The sequence below is a fragment of the Neodiprion lecontei genome, chromosome 3 (genome assembly GCF_021901455.1).
Source record: "Neodiprion lecontei isolate iyNeoLeco1 chromosome 3, iyNeoLeco1.1, whole genome shotgun sequence".
NCBI lineage: Eukaryota > Metazoa > Arthropoda > Insecta > Hymenoptera > Diprionidae > Neodiprion > Neodiprion lecontei.
The window spans coordinates 29535018-29562972 of record NC_060262.1 but is presented as its reverse complement, the minus strand read 5'-3'; the positions used below and the strand labels follow the sequence as shown (position 1 = coordinate 29562972).

The window sequence follows — 27955 nt, the reverse complement described above, 5'->3', positions numbered from 1 at the left end:
ATCGAGATGGACGATGATTGAGAACTTCCATCGCAATCCAGTCTGACCTTTTGCCTGGTACAGTCGAACATTGCTCGGATGTATCGATCGAACTCGATTTGGTTTCATCGTGGATCTTTGTTGACACTGCAGGTATTTTTACCTGTAAAACACGTTTACGTTCAATTTTACAGGCAATGGAGTAATGTGCATGAGATATTGACAGCGGTAATGAGATTCGAGCGAGTCAACTAAAGAAAGCTCATCGTAAGTGGAATACCTCAGGGTATATTAATGCAGTAAAATTCCGATGAACTTGAATGCAGCGTGACGAAGAGAAAAGTTTGGTACTTAATTCGCTTTCGCAGTTTTCAGGTTTTCAGCGCACAGAGAAATTAAGGCCCGTTTGTTCTCTACACCCAGTCGGACATTTATATTAGGTTGCGAAAAGAACAAGTCGCTCCTTGAGTTGGTTCCGATTAATCCACAACAATGATACTTTATTATGACTCAATAAATAATTGTATACCTATAAACATGAAGGATCTAACATCACATAACCTCGTCGAGGCTTACTTATACATACAGCAGACTAGATTGCATTACTTATTGTTATATACATTTGGGAACCGAGAGTACTATGCCTTCTCGATTTTCTAGGCTTAATAAATAAGGTATGAGGTTAAAGGGGAACTTTATCTCTGCTGAGCTACGGCTTCTATCGCACTTGCGGTGGTGGACAGACGCATTCACCGTCAAGATGATTGCGCAGCCAATCAAGGTAATTCGTCAACTTTGTAAAGACCCCGGGGAACTGCGGCCTGGCGCATCCTCTTCCCCACGAAATGATACCTTGATGTTGTGAAAAACGAATTTACGTTAGGATTTAGTTAGACACGACGTTTCACCAGCTTCAAATTTCATACCGTATGGTAATACAAACCTATAACTTCCAAGTTACCATGCGCTCCGGTTACGTGAAGGGGCCCGCCACTGTCACCCTGAAAATTAGGTGAATTTAAAACACTTCGCCCATTAGATTTGAGGAAAATGTTAGTGATTTTGAAGAACCGGTTGCAAAATTATAGGCGTTTCGCGTAAATTGGACCGGAAAAGCATTCGAAAACGTGTACTTTGAAATAGAAGTGAAGCCTCGAATGAATTTGATCAGCTACATGAATACCGATAACAGCGGTAGCACGTAATGTTTGTCTAAAATACTGAAAAGTTATGTTGAGATTACGCCTCGTCCAGCCATTGACCTGTAGTAGCTTCATACCAATTTATTTTGTAAACTTTACTTCTTGTGGAAGTATCAAGTGACGTATTTATACACGTTCAAAAATTTGAAGATATCCGATCACGTGGAAAAATAAAATGGACAGTGAGTGTTTCACGAGGATAAGATCATAAAATGAATTGGTCTTGCGGTTTTACGGCGCAGTAATTCACTGAAAACTAACTACTTAAAATTCAATCAACGCCGTATATGTTGGTTTTTATCCTGCATTCCGAACGAAAATATCGGACCCGATACTGGATCTGGCATCGTTTATTTTATCTGAAAACGATTTCGCGGTAGGAATTTCCCGCAGAGGCTCTTAAAAGTCAACAAATTTCAAGAAGAACTCAAAGTGGGCAAAGCTACTGACAATGCGAGTCTTTCTCCAGCACGAAACTGAAGTTTACAACAGCAATTGATACCTGACAAGCGTCACGCTGCCCTTTAAGATACCCGGCGCAGAACATGTTCTCGGTCAGTTGCTTCTTGGCATAACCGGCCGTCTGACATTCTTCGTCGGACAGAATTGGAAGGTCAACCTTCCGGAGCACGTTGCTGAGAGATTCGCGCTCGCCGATACGCCCCCATCCAGCCGCCACCGCCATGGTTCCGGTATAATCACTGACTTCTAATCACCAAAATTCAATACCAATTATCCAACCGGTCTCCTCAATTCTAATGTTAATATTTTATTGGTGCTTTTAAATTTGGCACATTATGATTGTGATGGGCTCTGATTCCCCCCAGTGACATATAAACTGATTTCCTCTGTGAATAATACAACAGACCGTAATCATTTCTGACAGCAGAAGCTTATCTATCCTGTTAAACTTTTTTTGGGGATAATGTTGAACTGTTATTTTTAATTATGTAAAAGATGGAACTTTCAGCACTTACGGTTTTGTGGAAGGCAAGCGGGACGAATTACGCTGTCAAATTCTACAGAGATGTCCATTTCTATGACAGCGATGTCGTTGTTGAAGGAGTAAGGATCAAAGTGTTCGTGTATGCGTGCAGATTTGATTCTACGACGAACCACCGTGTTTTCGTGGGAGACTCGGTTGTGATTCCCCAAAACGATTTGGATCTCTCTCATGTTCAATCTATAATTTGAATTCAGTGACTGGATTGGACGTATAAAAGTGGGTTCGCTTCTACTGAAACTCGCTCTTTATTTACATACGTACACCAATAAGTGCAGTATCGAAAACAAGTTTGATTCAAGCATAAATTACGACTCTTTCAAGGTAATATAAACGAACAAATCGACTACATTCAATTTCCTGATGAAATTTTAATAAAAAAATGGTTTTATAAAATATTTACGTTGCATCGTAATAAGTACGAAAAACATCACGTGACTTTGTGTCTTCTACTGAAGTATTCGCGTCGGTATATTCCTTTCAAAAAAAAAAGCCTCCGGCAACGTATCGATTCGCAGGAGGTGTTGCTAATACGACGAATGATGCAAGATTACCAAAATGTTTCAAATCCTAAGAGGACAAGGAGCCAATGCGATTACTACGACTCACTTTCAGAATTAAGGAATTCAGAACTAACTCGATCAAAAGGTCAGTAGGTGGGAGTACAAGGTGTCGAATATTCGGGTTATTAGACCAGATGAATGGTTTGATTAGTATCATCTGTCTCGTACAGTATTATGTCAGTGTCTTTCACTCGCAATTGAGCAACGAATTTTATGCTGTAACCGCTGACTGTAGTGTCGCGTCGCAAAAAACTGTACAGTATCGCAGACTGACTATAGTAGTGCGATAAAGCCCTCTCACCATGCAGTCACCGACGTCTACCAGGCTCGAGTGCATTATTGTTCTAATCATTGCAAACGAGTTGACCGAGCACGGATCGCAGCACCTGTCAAACTCGAAAATTTCACGAAAATTTTATCATTAGCGTTGTAGCCGCCTTAAAGAGTATATCGCACAACATATCACCTCTTCGATCGCGTCCAAAGATTATACTTTGATCTTTCCGTTTAACAAACAGCTCAATTGACATACCCGTCCAAACAGTGGGCTGCGGTGAGAATGTGTTTTCTGGTGATGAGGCTGCCTGCGCAGTAGAACTTTCCGCGCGTACTGAAACCAGCGATCCACGGAAACTCGTGGACTTCGGTTATGTTGCCACCGACGATCCGCATCTTCCGATTGCTGACGCCGCAAACTGAAGCAAAAAATGATCTCCAGGTGAGTTCCAGGTGTAGCCAAGTTCTTTCCAACTCTGACACGGACTGTATCGTCTGAGAGCCACTCGATAAAAATGCATCAACAGTTAGATCGTTTACCGTGCATCACGAAAAATAACTACATGACGAACTTTCTTTTCACTTCAGCAACTGTTTCAGTTTGAATTCGAATCACTCAAAAAACAATTTTAGTCGCACAAAGTCTAGGCCGATCGTTTCGTTCACTTTCGTTTCAAAAACAAATTAAACGCGACGCACGTGCGAGGTGTCAAACAAGGCGTAAACAGCGCTAACTGTAAGCAGTTACCACATGTAGTACAGATGTTTGGTCGATCCTTCGACACAGTGACGGAATGAGGACTGTAATCGATGAAAGATTCCTCGGATATCGACGAGCTTCCTGTCCCGCCGAAATCGAGATACGATCGCAGAGTCGAGGCGAACGGGTTTCGGAAGCTATTCTGCGACGTCTGTAACAGGTCGACTTGTACATTAGGTGCATCCCGAGACGAGCGGATTACGACTGGACGTGAAAGACACTGGAGACAACTTGTCAAGAGAGATACTCACCACACGTGGTAGCGCGTAAACGTTACCGACCAGCCACACGACTATGGAATGCAGGATGATGTATTTGGTATCCATGGTTGGCACTGATTGTCAATTTGTCCCAGTATGTCGAGCATGGATGTAAGGTTTGCGAGCGTTTTGCGGTTTTATAGTAAATTATCACTATTAAAAGGTCGTGGTGGGGCGTCGTCACCTTGGGCAGTGCGTTTGCATTGGCAGATGTTGTGTCGACGGCTTGTAAATCACCTCCATGCTCCATGCTGCGAGGTATACGTTGTATTTATTTCGCAATCGACGATCACTTCGGACAACCAATGTCACGCGATTCCATTTAGTCTCAGCATCACACCGGCAGGACTTTGGGCCGCGGTTCTCACACCCGAACGGCACTAGGCTGCCTTCATGTTCAAGAATCGACGTACGTTCGGGGTGGAAAAGGAATAGCTGTGATGTCCGGTGGTCACTGTTGGACATCGATGACAGTTGGCGGGTCCAGAACTTCCTTTCCATCTTCCCAGCCTGTTTTCACTCCCACCAGCCCAGCTCAGGACCCGCCACCGTCCGTTGCTACAAGCCGAAACCATAATCATTTCCTGAAGATCAAAGTGGTTCGGTTCAGTTGCCTTCAAAAGTAATACCGGTGAAGCGGAGCAAAACTTAACTTTCCTACAGGTAAAAATTCTTTTCATTTATACTGCAGTCTCCACCATTGCAATCGAACGCATTATAATTATTCCGTTCCTCATCTTAGCCTACCTGATTCTGCGCAATGACTCGCGCTCGCTAACGGTGAACATGTGACTAAAATTTGCATGCTCGAATCATGGAAATATTACACTTTAATAATGCTATTCTTTGGCAGTATTGATTGCTGTAACCAACTTGAAGTCCTGTCCGTATACATCCCTTGGAATCGAGAGATATGTACTCGCTACCTTGCTTGCAGAGACTGATACTTCCAGAAATTAAATGTAAAATTCGAGAGTAATACAGCAAATACATTCGCAATACAAAATTACCGAAACGAGAGGGCAGGACTAATCTAAGAAAAAATGTCGCTTATTATTTGGTAGATCCTCACATGTTACCTCTGGCAATGGCGTATGTATTACTTTGAGCCTTGTTCCAAATTTTGCAATCGATAAGTGCTTCGGGCTTATTTGCTTTAAAACGGAATTTGTGGTTTTAGAATATATTACTTTGCGGTGATGGAATGTGATGAAATTAGGTTACTAGTACAGGGCCTACCCTCTGTAAAACAAAATTTCTGGAGCTATTCATAAGGTGAGCTTAAAGGGCTTGATGCTGATTTCATTACAGTTCCAAACAAAATTCAGATACCCCACGAAACCTCCATGAATAGGGTAAACAATGACTATTGCATATGCTTGTGTACTTGCGCCGTGGCAATGACACACCTTCTCGGACTTTTACAAAAAGTTTCAAGCACAGAGATAAACGTAGGCAGACATGTGTTCCACTTTAATTTCGATGTTGCAATTCCAAGATTTATTCAAGTACCATACAGACAGGCCTTGGTTTCAATTGTTACCTTGTCATCGATTTTTTTTCAATAACCCAATAGAGTAGTTGGAATTTGGATAATTTTTAGAAATTTCGATTTTTTGTACACTTGAAGAGTTCGTTGGTCAGCGACGTCAGTCTGACTGCAGATTTATGTTGTTCGGAACCTTTCACCCAACTTAACTGAAACGAAGTACGCGAAAAGTGATCACGCTAAAAATTAGTTTCATCATAAAGTCAGCCGTTGTTCGAGCTCTCGATAACATTTAAGAGAATTACTTCAGCACTTCTCGGCTGCACTTAATCCCACCCCGAACATCGAACAGTTTCACGAGACGGATTCAACCCAACGGTTTTGATTGTATTCTGGTTTCGTTGACTGAGGGTATATTTGTTATTGAAGATAAAATCTGGTACAGAAATCAAAAATCGAATGCTTTCATCAAATATTTATATTCAGTTTTCGAATTTTTTTATGCAACGCTATAAAACAGGAAACATTCTACACATAGTATTTTTTTTTTCTTGAGCCGACGTGCAGAAGCTGTAATGTGGGAGAAGCATTTAGAAATCGAGCTTATATAAATTTGCAAAGCGTAGTAATGTTTTCATATTGGGTTGATGAAATAACCAAGAATTTAGCGTAAATCTGACTTTCATAATGAAACTATCATACATCCATTAACTGCGCAAGACCCGAATCGAAAATTGACAAGGTTTGATCTCGGCTTATAGTTTCACCCCGTACTCATCAATAATTGTGAGATACCGATCTGAAATTCCTCACGTCGGTAACCCGATCGCACTTTCTCTTTCAGATTGAAAGCAATTCGTAAGAAAGTATCTTATCACAATATTGTCGCGCCAAATCGCGAAACAGTTGACGTAACTTCAGGTATAACAAAATTGAAAATGATGGTATGCGGGATATTATAGTTCCTCGGGCGCCGAAGTGGGAATTACGCAAGTCGTCTGTCCACTCAGTCTGTAAATAGTGAATTGAAGTGCAGCATGAGTTGAAGACTAGTTATATCTTGAGTCATCATTTCTGAGAAACTATAGCCAGAGTTTTTTCAAGGTTCGTCACATACTTCGATTGCCTTTGCACACCGTTGAGCGTCTATTCACCCACGTGGCTTCACACATGGTCGCCGAATGCGCTGTTCTCTGAAAAGCCAATATGCAAGTCCTCGCTGCGCCAAATACACGCGTCACTCGCCGGCCGGTATTTACATGCTTCTGCGAATATTGTAAATTTTTTCCATTATGCATTATTGAGCCGTTGGCCACGTACTCGTTGTAACTAAGGCAAGGTTCCTGATAAAACAAACAGCATCATCGAGCAACGAGAGAGAACCCGGCGCGACTTGATGCGATGCGTATCTGAGTGTGCAGCGTGCGACGCACCCGCATGAGGGCAGCTTGGCACAGATACCTTGACCCACTGTCACGGGTGGAGTGTGTTCCTAGATCACAGCGCCTCGTTTACACGGTGATTAACTACGCCTAAACAAAGCGGGTCCAAACAAGAAGCGCGTGGGATGCCAAGACGGTAGATAAGCTGTTACGCAGCTGCCAAGTTCCATGCACTCCGTCGTAGTCTTGGCATTTTATCACAACACTCGAGAAATCCGAGGCTTGCAAACCGGTCCGCTTGCCGTCTTACACTCACCCTCATTGTCGGTGAGATTCTGCGATCGATAGTGATTTTAGGATTTACAGTGAATTCGATTCGCCTTGTGATCACCGAGTTTCAAGTCGATTTCATTTGACCTACTCGCAACGCTGCGTTTGTCGATTCTTTGTCACTATATGGTTCAGAAGTACGTACGATTTTACTTGTACTCCATTATGGATTAGGCTTATACTCCTTTCCTAATTGACGCACAAATATCATCAAGCAATTGTTATGGATATTATTCGAATGCCTTCTGTTTCAGAATATTTCGAAATCAGAAAATTATGGACAGTTTGTTTGTGTGTAATCCGACGGGTGATTTCGCCAAAAAAAAAGCCAGACGTTGTCAGATCACTGAGCATTGACAATCTCTGTGAATTTATTGAGGTTCAAATTGTAAATTGGTCGGGCTGTTACATAATCATTACATCTGAATTATGTTCAAACCTGCGCTGGTCACTTGTTTGCAGGTAACACAATCACGTGGCAAACGAGTCAAGCGGTGCGGACATTAATCGCAAGTTTGACGGAATAAAAATATTGAAGACTGAAACTACGGGGTAAACATTGATAGATAGTGACACAATAATTGCCAGATAGGTAGGTGCACGGTAAAGCTCAGATCGTCAAAATCACTAATTAAAAATGTCAGCCATATTACGGGTTTGGACTTTCTTCAACCGAGTTCACGTCTATAAATTTATTGCTGAATTTAAAGATCTTCATGACCTTGCAGTTTTACTATCTTCTCTGGAATAAGCTTGGTCATATACATGGTGATCATGATAACAGTTTCTAATGGTAACAGTTTTTTTAACAATTATAAACGACCACGAATCTAAGATCTCGCGGTGAGATAAATTAATTTGATTAATTTTCAACTCCCACCGGGAATGCGTTGTAGAAAATGTCTGAAACCCATAAATTGTTGTTAGATATCTATAAACGAATGCCAATTTTGAGGATGCAAATTATACAGGTTTTTTTTGTATGTATGTGTGTGAAGTTATATCTATCATTGTCCTAGATTTTTGATTAACCAACTCTTGATTTCACGGAACTCTGTATTATGATATATTCCAAAGAGTCGGTCATATTTAATTGCTGGATTTTTATGTTTCAATTGGGCTCGATTTCGCAACTAAACGGTTAATAATCAGGAGAATTTAAGGACTTTGCGTTTTCTAATTCAGTAATCAATTTTCAAGGCTTCTGATGTTTTTTTCCGTTACATTTACTGACCGTGAAGCTTTCTCGGCTGTTTCTCAGTATTCTCCTCCGTATCCGGTGTTCGTACTTGTAAATAAATCGAAAGCACAAGCAAACTCAATTTTATCGATAAAAAATAACGGAATAAACAAATGAAAATAGTTGTGCAGTAAACTGATTTCGAAGTTATGTAAGCTCCGAATTAATGCTCGTATTATAAATTTCGCATGGCAGCGTTGTGGATAAGTTAGTTCACTGCAGAAAGCCCGTTTAGTCGCCAAACCGGACAAGCTTTCTCTGGTTAGGATCTTGGCACTAACAAGGTCAGCGATTTTTTCTGCATTACTTCGCATCAATAACGAACGCAGCTTCAGTACAACTCGGCAGGTATCTCCTAGCAGCAGCGCGTTGATAGACGAAACTTTGACCGATAATTCTTCCCGTTGAGATTTCGCGAGAGTATTTACGTTGAATTAACATATTGGCCGGGCATGAATTTTCACCGGTCATTCCCGCCAGTCGAGTATTTCGTATAAATAAAGATGTAGCACGGAATTAAAGCCTGTGTGAAAGTGCCCGCGGCCTCAGTAGCAAGTGAGATATAGAATCAAATTGATTTCAACGTCTTGTCGTCTAGTGCCTTCCGAATAGCCATGGTGAGGAGTTCGACCATCGTCCGTAACGCGGGGACCTTATTATGTCTGATTGCCGTGACCCTGGCCCCCAATATTCTTGCGGACAACCAGGTATCTCAATGAATATTCAGTTATTGCTTCTCTGCTTTTGCTTCGACTCTCTTAGTACTCCTCTATCGCCGCTATCAGCAATAAAGTGCGTCGATACCGCAATCTGTAACTCCCTAATAACATGTTATCGTCGAATTAACCGGGTCTTCAAATCGAAGGCTGTTACCCGGTTGACTGCTGGACAATCAATTCCACGAACAAACGGCTCCGGTCATGCTTGTTTCCTTGACCTATTACCAGCTTTCTGATTCATTGTTTGCCATAAATCTCAGGATATCCGTTAGGGTTAGGAAATTTAACAATTGACAATTGGGTTGATTCAATAAAGTGCAGCTTACCGCAGTTTTTATGCTACTCGTTTGCAGTAGAACATTGTAATATTAACCTCCAAAAATCAGATACGTTCCAATTCAACACGTGTAATCTTTAGATGTATTTTTTTCTTTTGGTGACGCTCCGTAAAGTACCGTAAAGTAGTCAAGTTTTCTCTTGAAGGGTTTAATCCTTAGGCATGAAGAAAACAGGAAAAAGAGAACCAATGCTTTCCAAAAATTTGAAAATTAAGATACTTATAAGGCATTAGCATAGTAAGTAGTTCTGTTTTCAAGATAAATTTTCACGAATGTCACAAACTAAAAAGATGCAACATTCTGTTAAGCAGAATATTATGAAAGTTTTCTATTCATTCAAAAAATGTAACGCGATCCCGCATGCAAGGTTCACGTAAAACGGGAATTCAAGGTTGAACCTACGTATAGGATAATTGTCCAAATCACAAATCATCAGCGTAATTGAATTTACGTTTTACCCCCCGGACATTGAATAATTACATGAACTTTCGCCTCGATTACTGTGGAACAAATCAAATTACCGGAAGGTGAAAGAAAGAATAATATCCGGGAGGATTGTTAAGCGAGCTTGCGGTCTTCGCGAGGTTGGTTCCAGCTCTTTTAAATTGCATTCAGGTCATTCACTGCAATTACGAAAGAAACGATGAAATTTGTGTCGGAGGAGGTGTAATAGCTCTGGAAACTCGTCGATCCGATCTCTATCATTATCCACCAGTTGCTGGGTCAGTTGGCGCACTGTGTTTGGTCCGTAGGGCACTATCTCAAACATCGTTTAGTAACGTCTTTGTTAATGTCACATACGTATTTATGAAATGCGCCGATACTTGTTCAGAGCATGGGCGAGACTTCCTTAACATAAATTCAAGTCAAGTCATCCGGCTTTCATTTTGTCGCGGTGTTAGGTTGCGCACAACAAGATAAGCAGCATTCGTGAAAACAACTGGACGCGTGATCAGTCTTTGAACGAGTGTTTCAGGTTGCCTATTATGTACTACCTACTTAGCACAGCAACGCCGCTCTGATACACATGTCACGACGTACATATCATGGCGAAAGAGGCTAGAGGTTCGTGAGATTGTTATGCGTCGCTCGTGTTCATCGTCCCGTCTGTAATTCCGATGCCTCTCTCCTTTCTTACTGTCTGTTCTACTTGTCAGCGTTGCTTATATCGTGTGTTTCATGCTGATGATTTAGTTTCATAATGAAAGGAAGCAAAGGTCCTTTCATCTATGGTGAACACCGACGTTAAAACAATGAAATGTACCAAGTCTTGAAAAGGCTACGTTCAAAATTTGGGTCTTAGTAATGAATTTTATAAAGTTGATGACGCACATGGCGTATCTACCCTGCAAGTGTTATCGCGCACATATGTAACCCTCGCCCACGTGTATTGAGGACCGCTAATTTGCATAGGATTTCAATCAACAGTCGCATCCTTTGATCACGGAAGGTTCGGAGCTGGTGAATTCAACTGGTGTTAATCCGAACAATCAGCAAATTGACAAGGGACTCTGGGAATGGGTTACTTCGATCTTCAACAAACCCAGTCAGAATCCGATCCCAACCGCTCCCCCAATCGTTGAGCCAGTTGCACCACCGGAAAATTGTCCAGCTTGCAGTGAGTACGAGAAAATTTTCGATTCAATCCATTTCCGGTGTTCTCCAGTGGTCTACACGTGAATGCCTGTAGTCAGATTCGTCAGTAGCTAAAAAATGCCCATAGCAGCGTCAGAGTTTCAACTGCATGTAAAACATATCCAGGTATGATCAAAATTTTCGGCTTTTGTCAAAATCAAACTGCGTGTGTCAGTTTGTCGATAATGTCAGGTACTCGGTCAGCTCACCGTTGACTCGATTAAGGAACCACGGGTTGTCGCCCTCCATTTTCTTGGCTGAATTCATTTAATTGACTTCGATTCAACAGAGTGCGGATTGACGAATAAACATAATAGGATCGTCGGTGGAATGGAAACTCAGGAGAATCAGTATCCGTGGATGGTGGAGCTCCTTTACAACGGAAGATTTTATTGCGGGGGATCATGCATCAACTCTCGCTTCGCCGTGACCGCAGCTCACTGTGTTCAGGGGTGAGTGGATCCCATCTATACTCATTGCTCCACGTACCTAATCTTACCCCATCGGCGAACCTCTGATTTTTATTGATGCGCATCTAGAGGAGGTTGATACCGCGACGAGAGGCAATAATGCTCTTTTGCAGGAGCGGCTCCCCGCAACTGCCGAATCTCACCTATCCTGTTTAATTCCAGATTTGATAAGACTCGAATAAGAGTGAGGATTCTCGTGCACGCGTTAAACTCTTCCCTATCACAGGGTAAAATCAAAGAGTACGGAGTGGAACGAATAATCAAGCATTCCGGATACTCCCCCTTCAACTACAACAACGATATTGCTTTACTGAAATTAGACGGGCCCATCAAGTTTGACGATTCAATGAGACCGGTTTGCTTACCGGAGTTACGTGAGTTTTCAAAGCTACCTTTTATTTCTTGAATTGAACTCGCAATGTAAGACGGAAAGTTAGTGAACTCGTTATTATGATCGATCACGGAGACGTGATTGAAGATGACCTCCGAACGTCGTTAGGCCAATTTGCATATCTTGTTGTACGACGTGTAGGCGTAATTTGATGATTTTGCAACAGACAAGACTTTTAGCGGAGAAAAAGGGATCGTTACCGGATGGGGGGCGACGTCGGAATCCGGACCGATATCCAATAAGCTTCAGGAGTTGATGGTGCCGATCCTGAGCAACGTTGAATGCAAGGCTTCTAAGTACCCTTCGCAGCGAATAACGGACAACATGTTGTGCGCCGGCTACCCAGAAGGAGGCAAAGACTCGTGCCAGGTAATTTTGGCAGCTGAAAATGATGGCTTGCTTTCGCCTTTACCCCAATTTGTCCGGCGTTCTACCTCTGATAAATAACACGAAATTATTTTCGAGGTAGTTCAGGTTATTTCAATTATCATGAACGACAAAGGGTGCGGTGAATATGACGGTTTCAGATTTAGATATTACTTACGTTTCCGCGAATCTTTGTATCATCTACGTTCGAAATGAAGTTACTGCCAAAGAAAATTTAAAAAATTGTTTCTGCTGCAGAAATGTTTTTGACAACTCTACAAGTTCAATCACGTGTTAATGATGATTTTTTTTCATCCCAATGCTAACTATTAGTTCATACCGTAACTAGGAATGTTACAGAAAAAAATCTGTCACCTTGCCTAAAACCATTTTTATCATTGTTGCTTGACATCTTTATCGATAGTATTGGCATTATTAGAGACTTTGTTGAAAACGGGATATTGAGGGGTAGGTTTAAGAATTACCGCAAGAGTTCACGTACGAACAACAAATTGTCGCGGGTTCGGGTTAGCTTTCAACAGACGAACGGCTTCCCCATTTATTAATATAACTTATTTTTTGTTAAAAGGGTGACAGTGGAGGTCCTCTCCACGTAGTCAACGATTCGGTTCACAGCATTGTCGGTAAGTTCGATAATTCCATTGGACGTTACCATAAACACTCGTGTTTACGAATGTGGTATTTCTGCTCATCGCACATGTTTCTACCCGTGATATTTTAGGAATTGTATCTTGGGGCGAGGGATGTGCCCAGGCAAATTACCCTGGAGTTTATACAAGGGTAAACCGTTATGTAACTTGGATACAGCACAACACACTGGATGGTTGCTATTGTTCGAAACACGACTGATATCGCCAGGAGTATATAAATACCGAGTACACATATATACGTATGAATAGTGATGGATTCAAGAGAAGCAATTCACGACGTATATAGTCCACGCAAATTTGCTGGTGCTGATAATACTGATTCTCAAACTCATTGTCAGTATTCTTTGAGATACCTGAACTATTTGTTCACGTTAACAGCACGCGAAAATCGATGAAAATCCAACGCAACTCTCATTCGATACCTCTTATCATTGAGTTTAATTTTAAGTGTTGAGAGAATTAAAGGAAAAGTGTTACAGCCGTTATACTGTCCACTTGAAAATCGCGAAAAGCATATCACCTTCAACATTTTACTGATTTGTTTGTTATTCTTGATCACCTTTTTTTCATTTCGGTTATCCTATACTCATTATGAATGTCGATACTCTTGGGCTTGATTAATTGAGTTATAGCTGAGAGACCTGAGAATACTTGAAATTGGCAAAAGGTGCAATTTGCACGTAACTGTATACGTACTCTGATACAGTTCTGCGAGAATCGGGTCAGACGTGTGAAGGCAAAATTTGATTTTTAAAACGGAATACACAAGCAAAAGACTCCAGCGGAAATCAAAATATTGAAAAAGGTGAACGTTTGTATTACGGAAACCATTTCTGACCGTGAGTACTTGTTAATATTATATTATATTCCATACCGCGTGTATTTCTGTCGAAATTGTAGGAGTCTGAAAAAAGAAAAGTGCTATATAATTTGCCGCTATTGTAAGTCGTGCACCTATGATTACATTTTACCTCTTTCACTGAATATGAATTGTGAAACGGTGGTTATCGTCACTCGTGAAAATCCATGCAGACTCAGCGTTTCTCGAGTTCAGTTCTTTCAGCAAATTGTAATGTAATTAAATTCGTGGAGCGCTAGCGGCGCCAAGTCTAGGGCGAAAGACCTGATCGTTAAGTGTACATAGTAATGTAATCTAGTCAATTAAGCTTCGCACAACATGTTATTCAAATATAATGTAATTATTTTTATTTAAACAAATATAAACTATTTATTTTGGTATCTGTCGAACGATTTCACGTAAATTAAATTTCATGTATCGTTACACTATTTTCTATTTTTCCTCGTAATTGGTCCGAAAATAACTAACGTATTTAATTATCAAGTCATGCACTCGCATCGATATTATTACTTTTTGTAGCTGATTCAGTCAACCTAAACATCACGTGGATAATCGAAAATCTTGTTGCATTAAAATAAAGTCATTATTTAAAATATGTACAGTAAGTTACAATCATTTCTTCATTTATATATTTTGGTATAGTGAATGCGTTTTGCTGGGGTTCTGCAACGGAACCGTGTCGTTACGTTTTTTCCGCGCAATCGACCCTCAAGGAAAATCTGAGGATAGAAACGAAGTACCGAGTCTATAAGTTGAAACAAATTTAAGGTTTCCAAATTACGTAACATTTTAAAGGCGATGACTGCAAATCGGTGATGGACCACGCCGTCTTCTCTCATACACTAGTGACTAGAACGCCACCAGGATTGTGCAAGTCTTCGTCATTCGAATCCGACGTCGCTTCATTTTCGTACAACCAGAAAGTTTCCATGTCACCTTTGCCCTGAGAAAGAGTTTCGAAGGAAAAATTGGCTACGGTTCTTTCACATTTCGTTACACGATGAAATCAAAACTCACTTTGACCCATACGCTGCCTCGTGATTCTGTCCTGTAACGACCCGGTGGCAAAAGCTGCTTGGTGTCGGGTGAAATTTGCACTTTTCCCGGCTGCAAGCAGACGGTGTTTGATAAAAACTTTTAAATTGGGTATGCTGAGAAAAAAAAATTGCCACTGCACGAGGGATTCAGACGAGAATAACGTTATAACCCGTTAGCTTGGGTTCTGCAGTTTTCCTATAATGTCGTTCAAACTTTTTTCATCAGAGTTTCGCGTCGATCGCTGCAATTCACGGTGAGTCAAAACTTCTACAAGGTGCAACGATAATAACTGTAATACAACAAGATTCTCTGAATCTCAGGGGGGATATTTTAGCCTGAACAGCTAGTCTACGTGAGGCGAAGTAGAAACTAGAGACGGTAAAAATAGAAAGTTAATGAACAACCTCACATGTAGCCTATAATTTAAAGGTCGTCATCAATTCGATAGACTTCCAAGGAGTAACAAAGTTTCCTCTAATCAATGCGAACCAGATCGTTAGTGTGAAAACTTCAACTCACCTGACTAGTTGTCTGCATTCTTGACGCCGTATTGACCGTGTCCCCGAAGAAGCAATATCGCGGTACTTTGATCCCTACGACTCCACCGACGGCTGGACCCGAATGAATACCTGCAGACCCGACGAGATAATCAGATCAGACCAATCGAATTCCACTTCGCGGGGTGCACGTAACAGTTCAAGGAATTACCGACCTATTCGAATCTGAATATCGAGACCGGATGGAAGCTTCAGCGAACGAACATGGGTTATAAGCTGGAGCGAGACATCTGCGATATGTTTGGCATGGTGTTCCGTTTTGTCTGGAGCCCCACTCGCCGCCATGTAAACGCGGCCCACGGTTTCTACCTGTTGCCAATTCATAATTTACGATCGCGTGGGTTCGTTTATCATGAATTTCGACGTTGAACGTTCAAGATCTGACTTGATAGATGGAAAATTTAATATCCAAAAATTTTCATTTTTTTCCAAAGGGTTAAAATTGTACCTTGTATACGTTAAAATTGTCCATCAATGAGTCAAAACAGGAGAAGACTGCGTTCATGGAGGAGACGATATCCATGGCTCCTTCAATAGTGGAATAATCAAAGTCGCAGAGTTCGCAGAATAAAACGGTTATCGAGTCAAAAGTCTGTAATAACATGAGTTACTCGTAATATTATCAGCCAAATGATGGTTGGCGACAGCGATAACGATTGACGGTTATACCTCACAGGTGCTAAGTGGAGATTCACCGGCTCTTAGTCGATCGGCAACCGTTTGAGGTATCATGGAATAGAGCAGTTCGTCACTTTTATTTTTCCAACGATCTAGGAGCGTGTAACTGTTCTTCAGTTCCTCAGATCTCTGCTCCGCTCTTTCGAACATCATTTCTAATCTGAAGGCAATCGATGTTAGCTGCAGGGACTCGGCTCAAAAAAAGGGAGGAAGAGTTCAAAATCTAAATTCACTTTAGTTTTGAAAATTATCGCTTACCTTCCGCAGTGTTGCCACCCATTAAAAACCATTTCTCTACTCATTCCGTGAGGATTTAGGTCATTGAGGAATAATCCCATGTTAGGTAATTCGTCCAAGCTGTTGATCCTGCACAGATAACGAATTGAACTCGGTTCATAAATCACATTTTCAGTGGCTTTTAAAATCGGTAAAAAAAAAAAAAATAAATAAAAAATAGACAAATCATTACAGCGGACTACAGAGGAAAATGATGGCCTTGATTTCTTCGATGTATCTCATTTGTCCCTTGAGAAGTATGCTGCGTGCTCCCTGACTGCCTCTTCGATCCAAACCACTGCTGGTGCTCGGTGTTTCGCTCGGCGTGGTCGAGACGGGGCCCTTGAATTGATTCTCAGCCGATCGAATCAGTTCCAACTCGAACAAAACCCATCGGAGATTAATCACCTACGTGAAAACAATCTCGTTGACACCTCGCTGTTTGGTTAATCTTACGAACACAGCGTTTATCGATGTGGCGAGACTCCCGAGGCAGGACACCTACTCGTCGTGGTGAAAAGGCTCGGGAAACAGATTCGAAAAATGGTCGAGTATCGTCCGGTAATTGTTCGTCAAGGTCTGGTTCAACGAGAAATAGCGTTGAGACTCACGTTTGCCCAACTGAAAGCGATGCCCTTTGGCCTCCTCAGCTTGAAGAGTTCCGTAACTGGCTTGTTGAGCGCACTGCTATTGCCACCCCAAACCTGTAGAAGCTTTTCCCCGGCGCCTATTATGCACATGTCTTTGTTCAGCAGAACTCCGAAAGGGAAGAGACGAAGAAGTACCATGCAGGGAACTGATGGGAGCTGCCGGGTCATTGGTACTTTCTTTTTCTGTCTAGATGCTATCTGCAGTGCGAATTGAAATTCTTGTTCTTCATAACGAATTGAGATTAGTTCATTGTCAGAAATTTCGGCCTGAGCTTAAAAGCTTCTTGCTGTACAGCCGCTGACAACAATTCAGTTTAAGTAGGTATACGTATAATGTCGGCACGCGTATGGCTTGAACGAAGCATACTTAAATTGTAATTAAAGTTAAAGGGCACATTTTCGATGTGTGAAACCCAGCGGTTAATTGCAAATACACTGGGTACAGAATAATAGCTGCTTTGCTTTTTCCTCTTATTTATATACTCTGTGAAACTATCCGAACAGGCAAAAATGTATTGAGTGGATTTTCTATCGTTACATATGGTAGAAATTTTGCACAAGTTTTGCCGCCGAATTGCAGAGTGGATATTAAATATGATTGAATAACTGGGTGAACGAACCACCGGGTTCCACGTAAATTTGATTGAATCGATCACATAGAATATCGATTTAAATATATATAAGATAGGTAAATGTTTACGCCGCGTCAAATTTTCCTCTCGTCATCCTGCCGTGGGTAAACGATTTCCGAGAGTGATTCGCCACATTGGTTTTCAACGCGTTAGACATGGCAAAAATTTCCTTGCTTGTACGCAGCAACTCGTGAAAAGCGCTTTAGTTTTTCATCTCACCACCCGCAATACCGTGAACTTTCGACGGGCGGGTAATAAAAGTTCTCCCGCTGTAATTTGACAGGCATTGAATTTACCGGTGGAAAAGATAAACAAGAGAAATGTGATCGTACTGCTTTTTAATTGTGAACTTTGCGAGTTCTCGGTTCGATTCTTCCCGAATTCTCGATAGATCTATAATTTGAATTCCTTTTCGCACGCCGCCAGCTAATTCCGAATTTCAAAGAGATCAGGCACCATATTTCGATGACGGAGGTTAGAAGACTTACGTATTCTCGATTGTCGAAGTCGATGCGAAATTTGACGAGGACATTGCGAGATCCTGGTACCGTGGTCGAGGTCTCGAGGACCTTTATGTCAAGCTTCATTTTATAGATGTCTTCCGCTATCTGAAACAACTGACCTGCCGGGATCCGACTGTTGATTCATTACGTCAGAATCGGGAATCGGGGTGAAATCGAGGTATAAGGATGATAGTTGGCAAGCGTGCAAGCTACCCGACAAAAGGTGATCCAAAAAAAAAAGATCGGGAAAATAGCCTTACCCATGAAATAGTGGGTGAATCCTTGTCGGGTACTTCTGTAAACGAGAACAACACCCTCGGGATCTTCCTGAGTGATGTACATAGAGGGACTCTTCATCTTCGGGTAGGTAAATCGCATCTGCATGTGTATGTTATCCACGCTCTGTAGGAAGTCGCAAAAGTATCTACCTGTCGCCTTTATCGTGCAGTCATACCTGCAGCGAATCAAAGGAAGGAATATTCTAAATAAAAATGAAATCACTTTCACCGGATGCAAATTTAGCATGTAAAGACGACGAGCGAGAACTCTAAATAAAACCACGGGTAAATATTTTCAAACGAAATGTTTAGTCACAGGCATATTATATGAAGCACTTCACTGCTTTGTATTCATTCAAGCGCAATCTGTCGGAGACGTGACTCTAGTTTTGACTAAATTTGACAGTGTACACAATCCTCTGTACACGTCAAGTTCAACTCCCAATTTCTAATCTCTAGTAATAACAATTGCAGCTGCGTACATAATAACAAATTCACTGTGAACCTGTCTGTTAACAGGGAAATTTCGCAATTTCAAATAACGTGCAGTTTCTTTTCAAACTTTAGATTCAAGGTGCTAAAAATGTGCGGAAACGTTCGATTAACACGAGATTTTGAGCTAGAGGGTCGTCCTGACTTTTTTTTTCTTCTTATAAAACTTGGTACAAAAATAAATGCCGGAAGTAGTGCAGGGAATGTGAGCAATGTGTCATATGAATCTTACGCTTGCTGTACCAGTTAGGCACCCTCCGTTGATTGGCACCCCCGAGACCCGAGACGTGACTAACTTACGTAATACTCCTCTTTCAAAATAATTCGTTATTTCCTTCGTCGGGTATTTTTTACCCTCCCCTTCGCGTTACTTGAGGAAATAAACACGAATACCAAATAATTTTTTTCTTCAAGCAGCTCCACAGTCTTGTTTTTCCGATTCTACGAATATCGGCAGTGAATCGGTACATGTATACTTATATTTATTTTAAAAGAACAGAGTAACATTCGTTTCATGAAAGCCAAATGAAAATTGAACCCCAAAAATAGTGATGATTTAAGATGAAAATTTAAATCCTCATATTTGTCTGTTCTTGGACTTATTGATTGACATTTTTTCCATCTGTGGTCTGTGACGTAGAAGTTTAAGACTAAATTAAGCCCGTCAATGTTTTAATTAGTTTGCTGGTGTAATTAAGCATTACGATCGACACGGGGGACTATCCAATGGAACATCGAGTAATTGGATATCCTCTCGAGTAATTACATATCAATTAATTGTTATCGATCCAAACACTACACCACGCACTTGTAGTCTATTCAACATAGTCATAGGCTCCCGAACTACGAGCAATCTAAGGTTTTCATTGGTCTCAGAGATAACAGTCAGCCGTAATAATGATTTATCGTCACCGATAATTCAGGTAGTTTTTCAAGTAGCATCCGTCGCGCTTCGGACCATTCGAATGACTTCCCATTCATTATTGCTAAGTCAAGTAAACGATGTCTCGATGATGGATGGTGTTTATTCAAGCGAGGACAAGGGCGATAATAATTTCAAATAAAACAGTATACACAACGTGCGTACAGAATTTGTTGCTATTCGTCAAATCGAATAGGAAATCGTTTGTAAAAGTGGGAACGAGGTGAGAGATTAATAGATTATAACTTGAAGAAATTTTCAGTGTGGGAAAATGCATGGGTACAGAATCTTCAATTGATATCTACGTTCTCGTACAGAATTGTTTCTCAGAAGCTGAGATTTATTTTCACCGAATCACGAAATTTCCAATACTCTATTCGTCGGAATAGCAATAACACGCTCAATCGGACATCCGCATTGTATTATGCCAAGTTGAAGTCCAGCATTTTCAAGATTGGGTGAAATTCAGATCTAACCGGCATTCTATCAAAGACTATGCTACACTTGTATTTTGTATCAGCTTGAAATCGATATAGAAGCATTCGCCTGACTGCCTCGTTTAACGTTTTCTGAAAAACGTATTTCCGTCCAATTAACTGTTCGATCTGTTTTTTGCATATCAGATTACTTCTCGAACGAAGAAGCACGTTCAGTAAAGGTGTTTCGAATTTTTTGATGTTCAATAGTTGTGCAATCACTTACCCGAGATTGCTGAAAAACCTGACGAAACATCTGCCAAAGAAGTTCATCACACTGTCGATGGACTGTCCGGTGCATGTGGCCAAAGTTGCTGCCAGATCCGTCATCACGGTATCAGGATAAACCTGGCGAGTATTGAAAACAGAGTGTTTGATGCCCGCCGATTCGAGGATTTCGTTCCACACATCCTCGCCGTATTCCAACTGAAAAACGAATTTAAAGCTGAGCTTACATGATTGTACGTAAGAATTCTTTCAGTGCAATTGACGGTTCGCCGTAGTCACATAACTATATTTTCTTGTTCAACTCTAACAATAAGCCTTGCTTATGTCGCTATGCGGGATCTCTGGTTATATATTAATGGTGATGGAGTTTTCATACAGGCAGTGGGACTCTTGAATCCCAGGAGTCTTGTTTCATTTCAGCTCGTACTGGTGTACAGCAAGAAAGAAGAACTTACGGTGAGTTAAATTGGCTCGAGTCTTGGGAAAATTTGTTCTTACAACCTTGCGATGTAAGGAACGTATAAGACCTGTTTTAATTCGGCGAAGTGGTTTCACTTGGCAACAGGATTTTTCTATTTTGCAACTAAATCGTGTACAGGGGAAAAGAAGGAAATGATTTGAATAAGTCTAAGAAACTTTTTCCAAATTTATGAGGCAAAATATCCCGACTCGTATAACTGAATAAAAAAGAAAACAAATTTCAAATATTTACTTAATCGTTGAATCGAAAGAGGCAACGGATACAATGAGCAAATTTGTCGTCAACGAAGATCATAGTGGTTATAGATGCAAAATAGCCAAATTAAGCTTGTGAGTCACATTCTAATCCATGAATTTTGTATTGCATTGTATAAAGTATGAGTTGTGATAATGCTGCGCAATTATTCGCACTCAGTTTCGGAATTCCTTGTTCCCCGTTCAGTATAATTGAAAGGACGAATTCATTTCCACCCTGTTGGATCATTTAATTGCATGAAATGGATAGACGAAGTCATAACGACACCACGTTATAATTACAGCGCCAAATTGCTGAACTAGTGAAATTCATTAGTATCTCTCGACCGTATAAATTATGCCTCTTACAATAATTATCAAAGCTCGCACTTTTGATACTACACTAATTATTGGCTGCACTAGTAATGGACACATCATGGCTAAACGTTTCGCAAGCAATAGGTAACTAGCCGTGGTCACGAAACTATACCATCGTAAAAATAATTGATACGTTAATAACGGAGGAAAACGCGGAGGACACTTGTTACGACAACGGCAAACCGGCACGCAAATTTTCTATTCTCGTTCTTTACCTGAGACCATTCATTTTGCAAATGTACGAAGAACTCGACTGCAAAAATTATGAAATTATTCACCAATTAGGCATGACAGCCGTAAGAAATCGCAAGCATTAAACAGCAATCTAGTTAAATAAATTATTCCTTTCTTCATATGTCATGAAAGATTTACTGTACCATGCGAAATTTATGTTGCATCTGTACAATGATACGGTGCAAAATTGCGAAACACATATTGGCCAGATGGAAATGCGTATTCGTGATGTTGAAATATCGCTCGTCCTTTTCGGATGAATTTTGAATGAAAAATTCATTGTATTTTATAGCGCATGTTTCTTACAGTTTACACGCGCTTCTTTTGGTTGCAAAATTTCCATATAAGTCTTCCAAGAACGATGTATGATACATCGTAGAATTTTTTCCAAGTTTATGCACGCTACTATTCGTACTAAATGAAGTTTTCCAGACAAGTCGTTACATTCTGTAAATTCATCTTCATGGCCGTTACAATAAATGTAGAAAACCACTATGCACGGTTTCGGTTCCGTAATTATAGGTTTTTCAGCGTTGAGGAAAAATATACTGTCAACTATTTGAACGCAGGTGCATACTTATCGGGAACTCAGTCATGTGAGTAAATGTTTTCGATGGACGTTATTAACAGTATTTGTTAATAATTTGTATCGAACTTGACGCGACTATAACATCGTTGTTTGAAATATTATTGATTATACTTCAAGTCGTTTGTATCGTTGGCTTCGAACGAAGGGTAAAAAGGTAATAGACTGAGAAAATCTAAAAGGCAGCTGCGAACTTTAGCGGTTTTTGCTTGAAAAGTCCGCGGCTTCATTATTAAGGGTCTTTAAATTTTACTTCACGGTTTGTTAGGGAATTCGCTTCCATGTAACTTTTTTCTCCCTTAACGTACATCAATAACTCACACAGCTTGGTCATAAATTATCAAAATCTGTTCATTTTGTCGCTCCTTTTTCCACCTAAAACCGTCGTTTACATTGTTATCGCAGTTTGTTTTTTGCCTACGGCGTCGAATCAGTTGATTTCCACGAAACTTACTCCGCACGTCGACCACGCAAAAGCATGTAAGGAAGTAGTACCTACTTTCCATCTCGGATCTGTGAGCTATTCGAGAATATTCAACAGAAGGGGGTAAATCTTGCCGAAGTTCTCTCATAGGTTGTAGTTTTACGAGAATGTAAGATTCGATTATTATCCTCAGTGATGATAAAGTTTCAAAGAATACTAAAGATTTACGATCTTCTCATATAGTCCCCGTAATTTCGGTCATTTGGAAGCGGAAAACAAGTCTGCAGGACTGCCAAATTACAACGTATAATAATATCAGAAAAAGCATACCCCGAAGATGTTCCTTGCAACTTTTACCGATTTTAGATTTAAAAAAAGGTGAACCAAAAATCAGACCGTTTTGTATTCAAACTGTTGTACTAACGTCTCACCGTTAAAGTTATTCAGGATTTAGTATAATATACCGGGTACACAGGTGTTCAATGCAAGCTTTACGAGATGGGAATACATTAGAGAGTACCAAATACTCTGAGGTTCGCGGACAAAGCCATGGGGGAAAACACCATCCTCACACCTGACTCGAAAATTTCACAGTATTTGGATCGATCACATTGATATAGGTATACGTGCCAATGTTTACGGAGAACGCTCCCTAGTTCTCAGGTGGATAGGTCAAATGGAAAAGGGAGTCGTTCCGTTTCTAACGATAAACGAAGTGGCACTTACACTCAGGGGCCACAGTCTTGAAATTTGTCCAGTTTTCCTAATAGTGTAAAAAGTTCAGCGATGGCGAAAAAACAGCCGTATTGTCTGCCCGTTACTTGGGTTCAATTTGATACATTCGAGGGTTAGAGCTTTGGGGTTGAGTTCGGCACTTTCTTCGCTGCACGTACACCCCGGCCGTTGAAGAAGAGTGTCGCCGTATAGTGCTGTCGGTATTGGCCACCATTCGTCCATCTAATCAAACGAATGTATACACCAATATGAACACCGAAGCGTGCCTTTGGACTTATGGAAATGAATAATTATTCACACGTGATTGGAATTTGGTTCTATTTATAAACCTCGTGGACGTCAGCGTATCTATAATTGAGTTACAGCCAGGATATGCGTCGCTTTAAAAGGAAGTATTTAATGTGTACGACCATCCGCATTCAGTGGCGGATTTTTAATGCGTGTGGCGGGCCATTTTGATTCGTTTGAACGTGACGATTGTTCGAAATTGCCCACTGATGATGATCAGTAATGTCTGCGCTTACGATGTGTAATATAAGTTGAGAAATGAAAAATTAATTGGCACACCGCGTCCCACTATTATTCTCAAGGTACCATTATCGTGTTGAGGAAAAACACAGTGGCGCAATTCTCCAGCACTTTCCGTTTTTTAACCCGATTGCACGGCGATCTGCATACGGTTCATCGGTTAGAAGTTTAGGGCTTTCGTTTTTGGGATTCTCGTAGCCATTCGTGGCCAAGTCTAATACATTTAAATAAATTGCCCTAGCCGCAAGTGGTGCAAAAGTATTTACTCGGCTTCGATCATTGTAAGATTTCGTTTTGAAACAATCGAGTGGTGCAAAACTTCGTTTGATATTTACTGTAAAGTATAGTTTTGGGATCAGTTCAATAATTGAATGAATGTTTGGTGCTGAATGCAATTAAATCGCATTACATGTCTGACGCAAAAATGCCGCAGTGGGCACGTTATGGCAGATTTACCCAGGTTAACATCATTGAATTTAGGTAGGTCGAAGTTTGTAATTTAGTTTGCTCTGACAAGTGAGGAACGAGAAGGCTCATTGACTCTTACCGTTTACTCTCCGACTGATACCATACTGGGGTAAGGTACATGGCTTTAAAATTGGATTCAACACTGATAATACACTCCTAAAATGGTTATAACCGTTCAAACTACTCCTGAAATTGATTTCAAATTCTCAAATACATTTTCGTAAGTATAAATCCACGTAGATAATACTCATTCCGAAGGTCTGTGAATTTCGATGTACTTTAGTTACGAAATACATTTTTTCTAGCGCATTGCTGCAGTGAATGGTTTCGTGAAATTTCACATTTCCTTCCCCTCTAGTTGAGCCGCTATTGCGACTTTATTGTGGATAAGTTTCGAAGCATTCAGGCGACATAAGTCGTAACAGGTGCGTAGGAGGAAAATCGTAAATTCGCAAATTAACGATGCAATCTAACGAATAGTATACCGGCTACAACGTCATGTGGTATAAATTGCTCACTGAATTTTATTTGACGTTGAAATATATCGTTGGATCACCTGCGTTGGCCATTGTCACGATTTTTACTTCTGCTTATAATGTGATTTATTTCACGAACACCCGATGTAACGCCCCTCACTGAGTCTTTTCCCTCGCCTGTATGATTTCGTTTTTCACTCTCCCTCGAAACAAACGAGACGTCGCAACCCTTGCTAAATGGAAATACGACTGTAGTTGGAGAAGCAGTAATTCAGAATATCAGTCCTCAGTGAAACAATTCGGAAAGTCAATAGAACGAGAAATGGCGCTTCTTTTTCAATTTCGCAATTTGCATAAGAAACTCAAACTGCGATTGTACGTGTATTAGCATATCGACTTAATTAAACTCAAACTAGTACAAACTTGGAATTTATCTATTCACCAAGATGATGTGACTAGTGGGACCTTTTTTAACCACGGATAGCGCAATATGTTATATAAATAACATTCGCGTTCGCTGATGAGTTGAAATGAACAGTCGAGACTTGATACAATTTTAATACGTACAACTAGATTCAACGTGAAGGTGTCGCGGTAACAGGTTACTCGTGAAATTTTGCGTCCGCACATTTGATTGCAAAAAAAAAAAACAAAAAATTGCAGAACTTTGATGTCGTTTAGTGACAAATGTATTATTTGGTATCTAATATTTTGATATTCAGTGACTCAGCGCGCTTCAAATACGATGGACAGAAACACGTGGCTCAGGTATTCCGGGAGATGTGTATCGGGTCGAAACAAATTCAACGAAACGTATCATCAGATATTTAGTGTCACTCACTCTGTGTCGATACACAGTTTTCAAAACTCTAGACTCTTAAACAATGGTATCGATATACTCGTGCGTGTGCGAGTTAGTTCGGCAGGTACGATAGCACGCAGATGCAATTGTTGCTACTCAAATTCCTCGCCTGAATAATCAAAGTTCGATACGTCAGGACTGAAAAAGGGAAGAATACTATTAAGCTAGCAAATGGTACGTTGAATTCTTACGTATTTAAGCCAACATTGCTGCAGCGCGAGTCACCAATCTTATCGCGGAAGAAATGGTTTTAGGCGTTAATTTGTACCTCACAAGCACTCTAAGTTTGGTCGACTGTGTTTTTTAAATCCCAATTGGACCAAGACTGTTGGACGTCTGCATGGAAAAAACTTTATCTCTAGCGTTGCATCGAACGAATGCTTGTTGAGAGTTCAGAGCTAATTTGGATCATTTTTCAAGTAATCGTGCAAGGTCAATCGGCGAGATCACCGTCTCTCATAATCTAAAAAAGATCAGCATTGTCAATACGATGATAGATTAATCGTCATTGTTCTATTCTCGTACAACACGAGGCAGGCTCGAGTCTGGTGAAGCACCACGCGCCAAGATGTTCGTAATCGAGCGTACGGGAGAGTAAACTAATTGCCGCGAGCTCGTTCATCCTCGGTACGAAGCGACGACTCAAACATCGCGACGATAAATCATGAGTGGTTAACTCGGCACGCGAGTGCGTCCGAGGACCGACTGACGAAGAGAAACACGCACTCAGTCTTCGAGAGACCAAACGATAATAATACGATCCGTGTGGGAGGCTGTGCTCCGGTGTACAAGTGTCGGTGTATCATTTGCGATACGAACCTGAACGAAGTGTTGAACGCTCTCCAAAAGCATTCCGTACATGTCTGATCGCCTGCGAGGCTTCGCTGTCCGAGCAGGAAGAGGTTACACGATCCTTCGGAAGAACGTCACGATCAACGTGGAACGATCGACTGGCGATCACCCGGAGCAGAAGGAGGCTCTCATCGGGCCGACGTGAAGGATGCGGACGCCGCCAGAACGCGTAACATCGCGAGAAAAGTGATCGAGACTTTGCGAGTAGTCTTGGTCAATGGACTGGCAACTGGTACCGGTATCGGTTCAGAGCCGTCGATTCGGACCGCCGAGAGGAGGGAGGTTCACGCGGCTCGGCGTCACGCGGAAGTTTGCTCTCGCCAAGGGTGATCCTTGCGCCCGGAGGGGGAGCGAACATCCACTCTAGATCCCGCTGTCTCCCTCGCCCCCGGGATCCGGGAGTCTGCGCGTTGACACCGTCACCGAACCGTCATGGAATCACTCGCGTGTCCTTGCAGGGGAAGGTGTAGGGGCGAACGGTGGTGGGACACGTCAATTCGAAGCCGCGAAATTTTCACGAGGCGTCTGGTGTTTGTGCCACATATGTGAATATCGGAAACCACTACTGTGTATGAACGCGGTATTGGCACCGTTCAAAGATATCTGCAAGCTATCGCCTCCCCGCCGTCATATCGCGTCGCGTACCCTTAGAAGAATACTTCGATATATTGAATTGAATCCAGTTCTTGAAAAATTGCTTTCTGAAGACGGAATTGTGTATCCTACCGATAGTTGTAGCTTTTCACGATATGAATTTTCAACCTGAACATTACCTGTAAATGTAATTGGTTGTCTGCTTCGATGGTATGTTCACTGACAATGAGTAAATATTGAGCAATCGTTATTTTACTGTTACTCGTGGCAAAATGTATCGTTGCGTTGATGATATTTTTTTTACAGAAATTGTTAATAACACGAGGAAGTATCGAAAAAGAAATGAATCATTTCGACACGAAACATGACTGTGCTTATAATCAGAAAATAGTTTTCGGTAGCATGATTGAAAATTTATACGGCATTTATTACATACATCAC

The 27955-nt window shown here is 41.1% G+C and overlaps 3 protein-coding genes across 9 annotated transcripts; 1 reads left to right on the top strand and 2 right to left on the bottom strand.

Moving 5' to 3' along the window:
• Positions 1-452: 452 nt before the first annotated feature.
• LOC107220463 (proclotting enzyme) lies at positions 453-4502 on the bottom strand. 2 transcript variants are annotated; one of them, XM_015659072.2, is made up of 7 exons: positions 4035-4502; positions 3772-3934; positions 3280-3442; positions 2159-2364; positions 1684-1889; positions 923-980; positions 453-831 (listed from the first exon to the last, which is right to left on the bottom strand). In XM_015659072.2, the coding sequence occupies exons 1-7, from the start codon at positions 4107-4109 to the stop codon at positions 698-700; spliced, it is 1005 nt and encodes a 334-aa protein (XP_015514558.2). In that variant the 5' UTR covers positions 4110-4502; the 3' UTR covers positions 453-697. The 2 variants fall into 2 exon arrangements, with proteins under 2 accessions (XP_015514558.2, XP_046591500.1); XM_046735544.1 differs by lacking the exons at positions 3772-3934; positions 4035-4502 and adding an exon at positions 3564-3756.
• LOC107220469 (trypsin-1-like) lies at positions 3371-14313 on the top strand. 4 transcript variants are annotated; one of them, XM_046735543.1, is made up of 7 exons: positions 3371-3465; positions 10970-11159; positions 11466-11628; positions 11809-12020; positions 12204-12406; positions 12993-13047; positions 13146-14313. In XM_046735543.1, the coding sequence occupies exons 1-7, from the start codon at positions 3397-3399 to the stop codon at positions 13271-13273; spliced, it is 1020 nt and encodes a 339-aa protein (XP_046591499.1). In that variant the 5' UTR covers positions 3371-3396; the 3' UTR covers positions 13274-14313. The 4 variants fall into 4 exon arrangements, with proteins under 4 accessions (XP_046591499.1, XP_046591498.1, XP_015514564.1 ...); XM_046735542.1 differs by having other exon boundaries at positions 3397-3465; positions 10955-11159; XM_015659078.2 differs by lacking the exon at positions 3371-3465 and adding an exon at positions 8833-9191.
• LOC107220464 (soluble guanylate cyclase 89Da) lies at positions 14291-27216 on the bottom strand. 3 transcript variants are annotated; one of them, XM_015659073.2, is made up of 13 exons: positions 26888-27216; positions 20662-20861; positions 18528-18721; positions 18253-18386; positions 17094-17330; positions 16676-16890; positions 16465-16572; positions 16198-16366; positions 15977-16120; positions 15684-15837; positions 15491-15600; positions 14951-15040; positions 14291-14876 (listed from the first exon to the last, which is right to left on the bottom strand). In XM_015659073.2, exons 1-13 carry the CDS (start codon positions 26927-26929, stop codon positions 14769-14771), a joined length of 1905 nt encoding a protein of 634 aa, XP_015514559.1. In that variant the 5' UTR covers positions 26930-27216; the 3' UTR covers positions 14291-14768. The 3 variants fall into 3 exon arrangements, with proteins under 3 accessions (XP_015514559.1, XP_046591495.1, XP_046591494.1); XM_046735539.1 differs by lacking the exon at positions 26888-27216 and adding an exon at positions 26260-26739; XM_046735538.1 differs by lacking the exon at positions 26888-27216 and adding an exon at positions 22133-22188.
• Between the last annotated feature and the right edge of the window lie 739 nt (positions 27217-27955).

Coding starts and splice junctions, on each gene's coding strand:
- LOC107220463 (XM_015659072.2), bottom strand. CDS start 4,109: ATGGATACCAAATACATCATCCTGCATTCCATAGTCGTGTGGCTGGTC. Junction 981..1,683: donor GGCAGCGTGACGCTTGTCAG/GTATCAATTGCT, acceptor CCTAATTTTCAG/GGTGACAGTGGCGGGCCCCT. Junction 832..922: donor TGGTAACTTGGAAGTTATAG/GTTTGTATTACC, acceptor CACAACATCAAG/GTATCATTTCGTGGGGAAGA.
- LOC107220469 (XM_046735541.1), top strand. CDS start 9,099: ATGGTGAGGAGTTCGACCATCGTCCGTAACGCGGGGACCTTATTATGT. Junction 9,192..10,954: donor ATATTCTTGCGGACAACCAG/GTATCTCAATGA, acceptor TAATTTGCATAG/GATTTCAATCAACAGTCGCA. Junction 12,021..12,203: donor GGTTTGCTTACCGGAGTTAC/GTGAGTTTTCAA, acceptor ATTTTGCAACAG/ACAAGACTTTTAGCGGAGAA.
- LOC107220464 (XM_015659073.2), bottom strand. CDS start 26,929: ATGTACGGAATGCTTTTGGAGAGCGTTCAACACTTCGTTCAG. Junction 16,367..16,464: donor GGGTGGCAACACTGCGGAAG/GTAAGCGATAAT, acceptor GATTGCCTTCAG/ATTAGAAATGATGTTCGAAA. Junction 15,601..15,683: donor CGATATTCAGATTCGAATAG/GTCGGTAATTCC, acceptor TCGGGTCTGCAG/GTATTCATTCGGGTCCAGCC.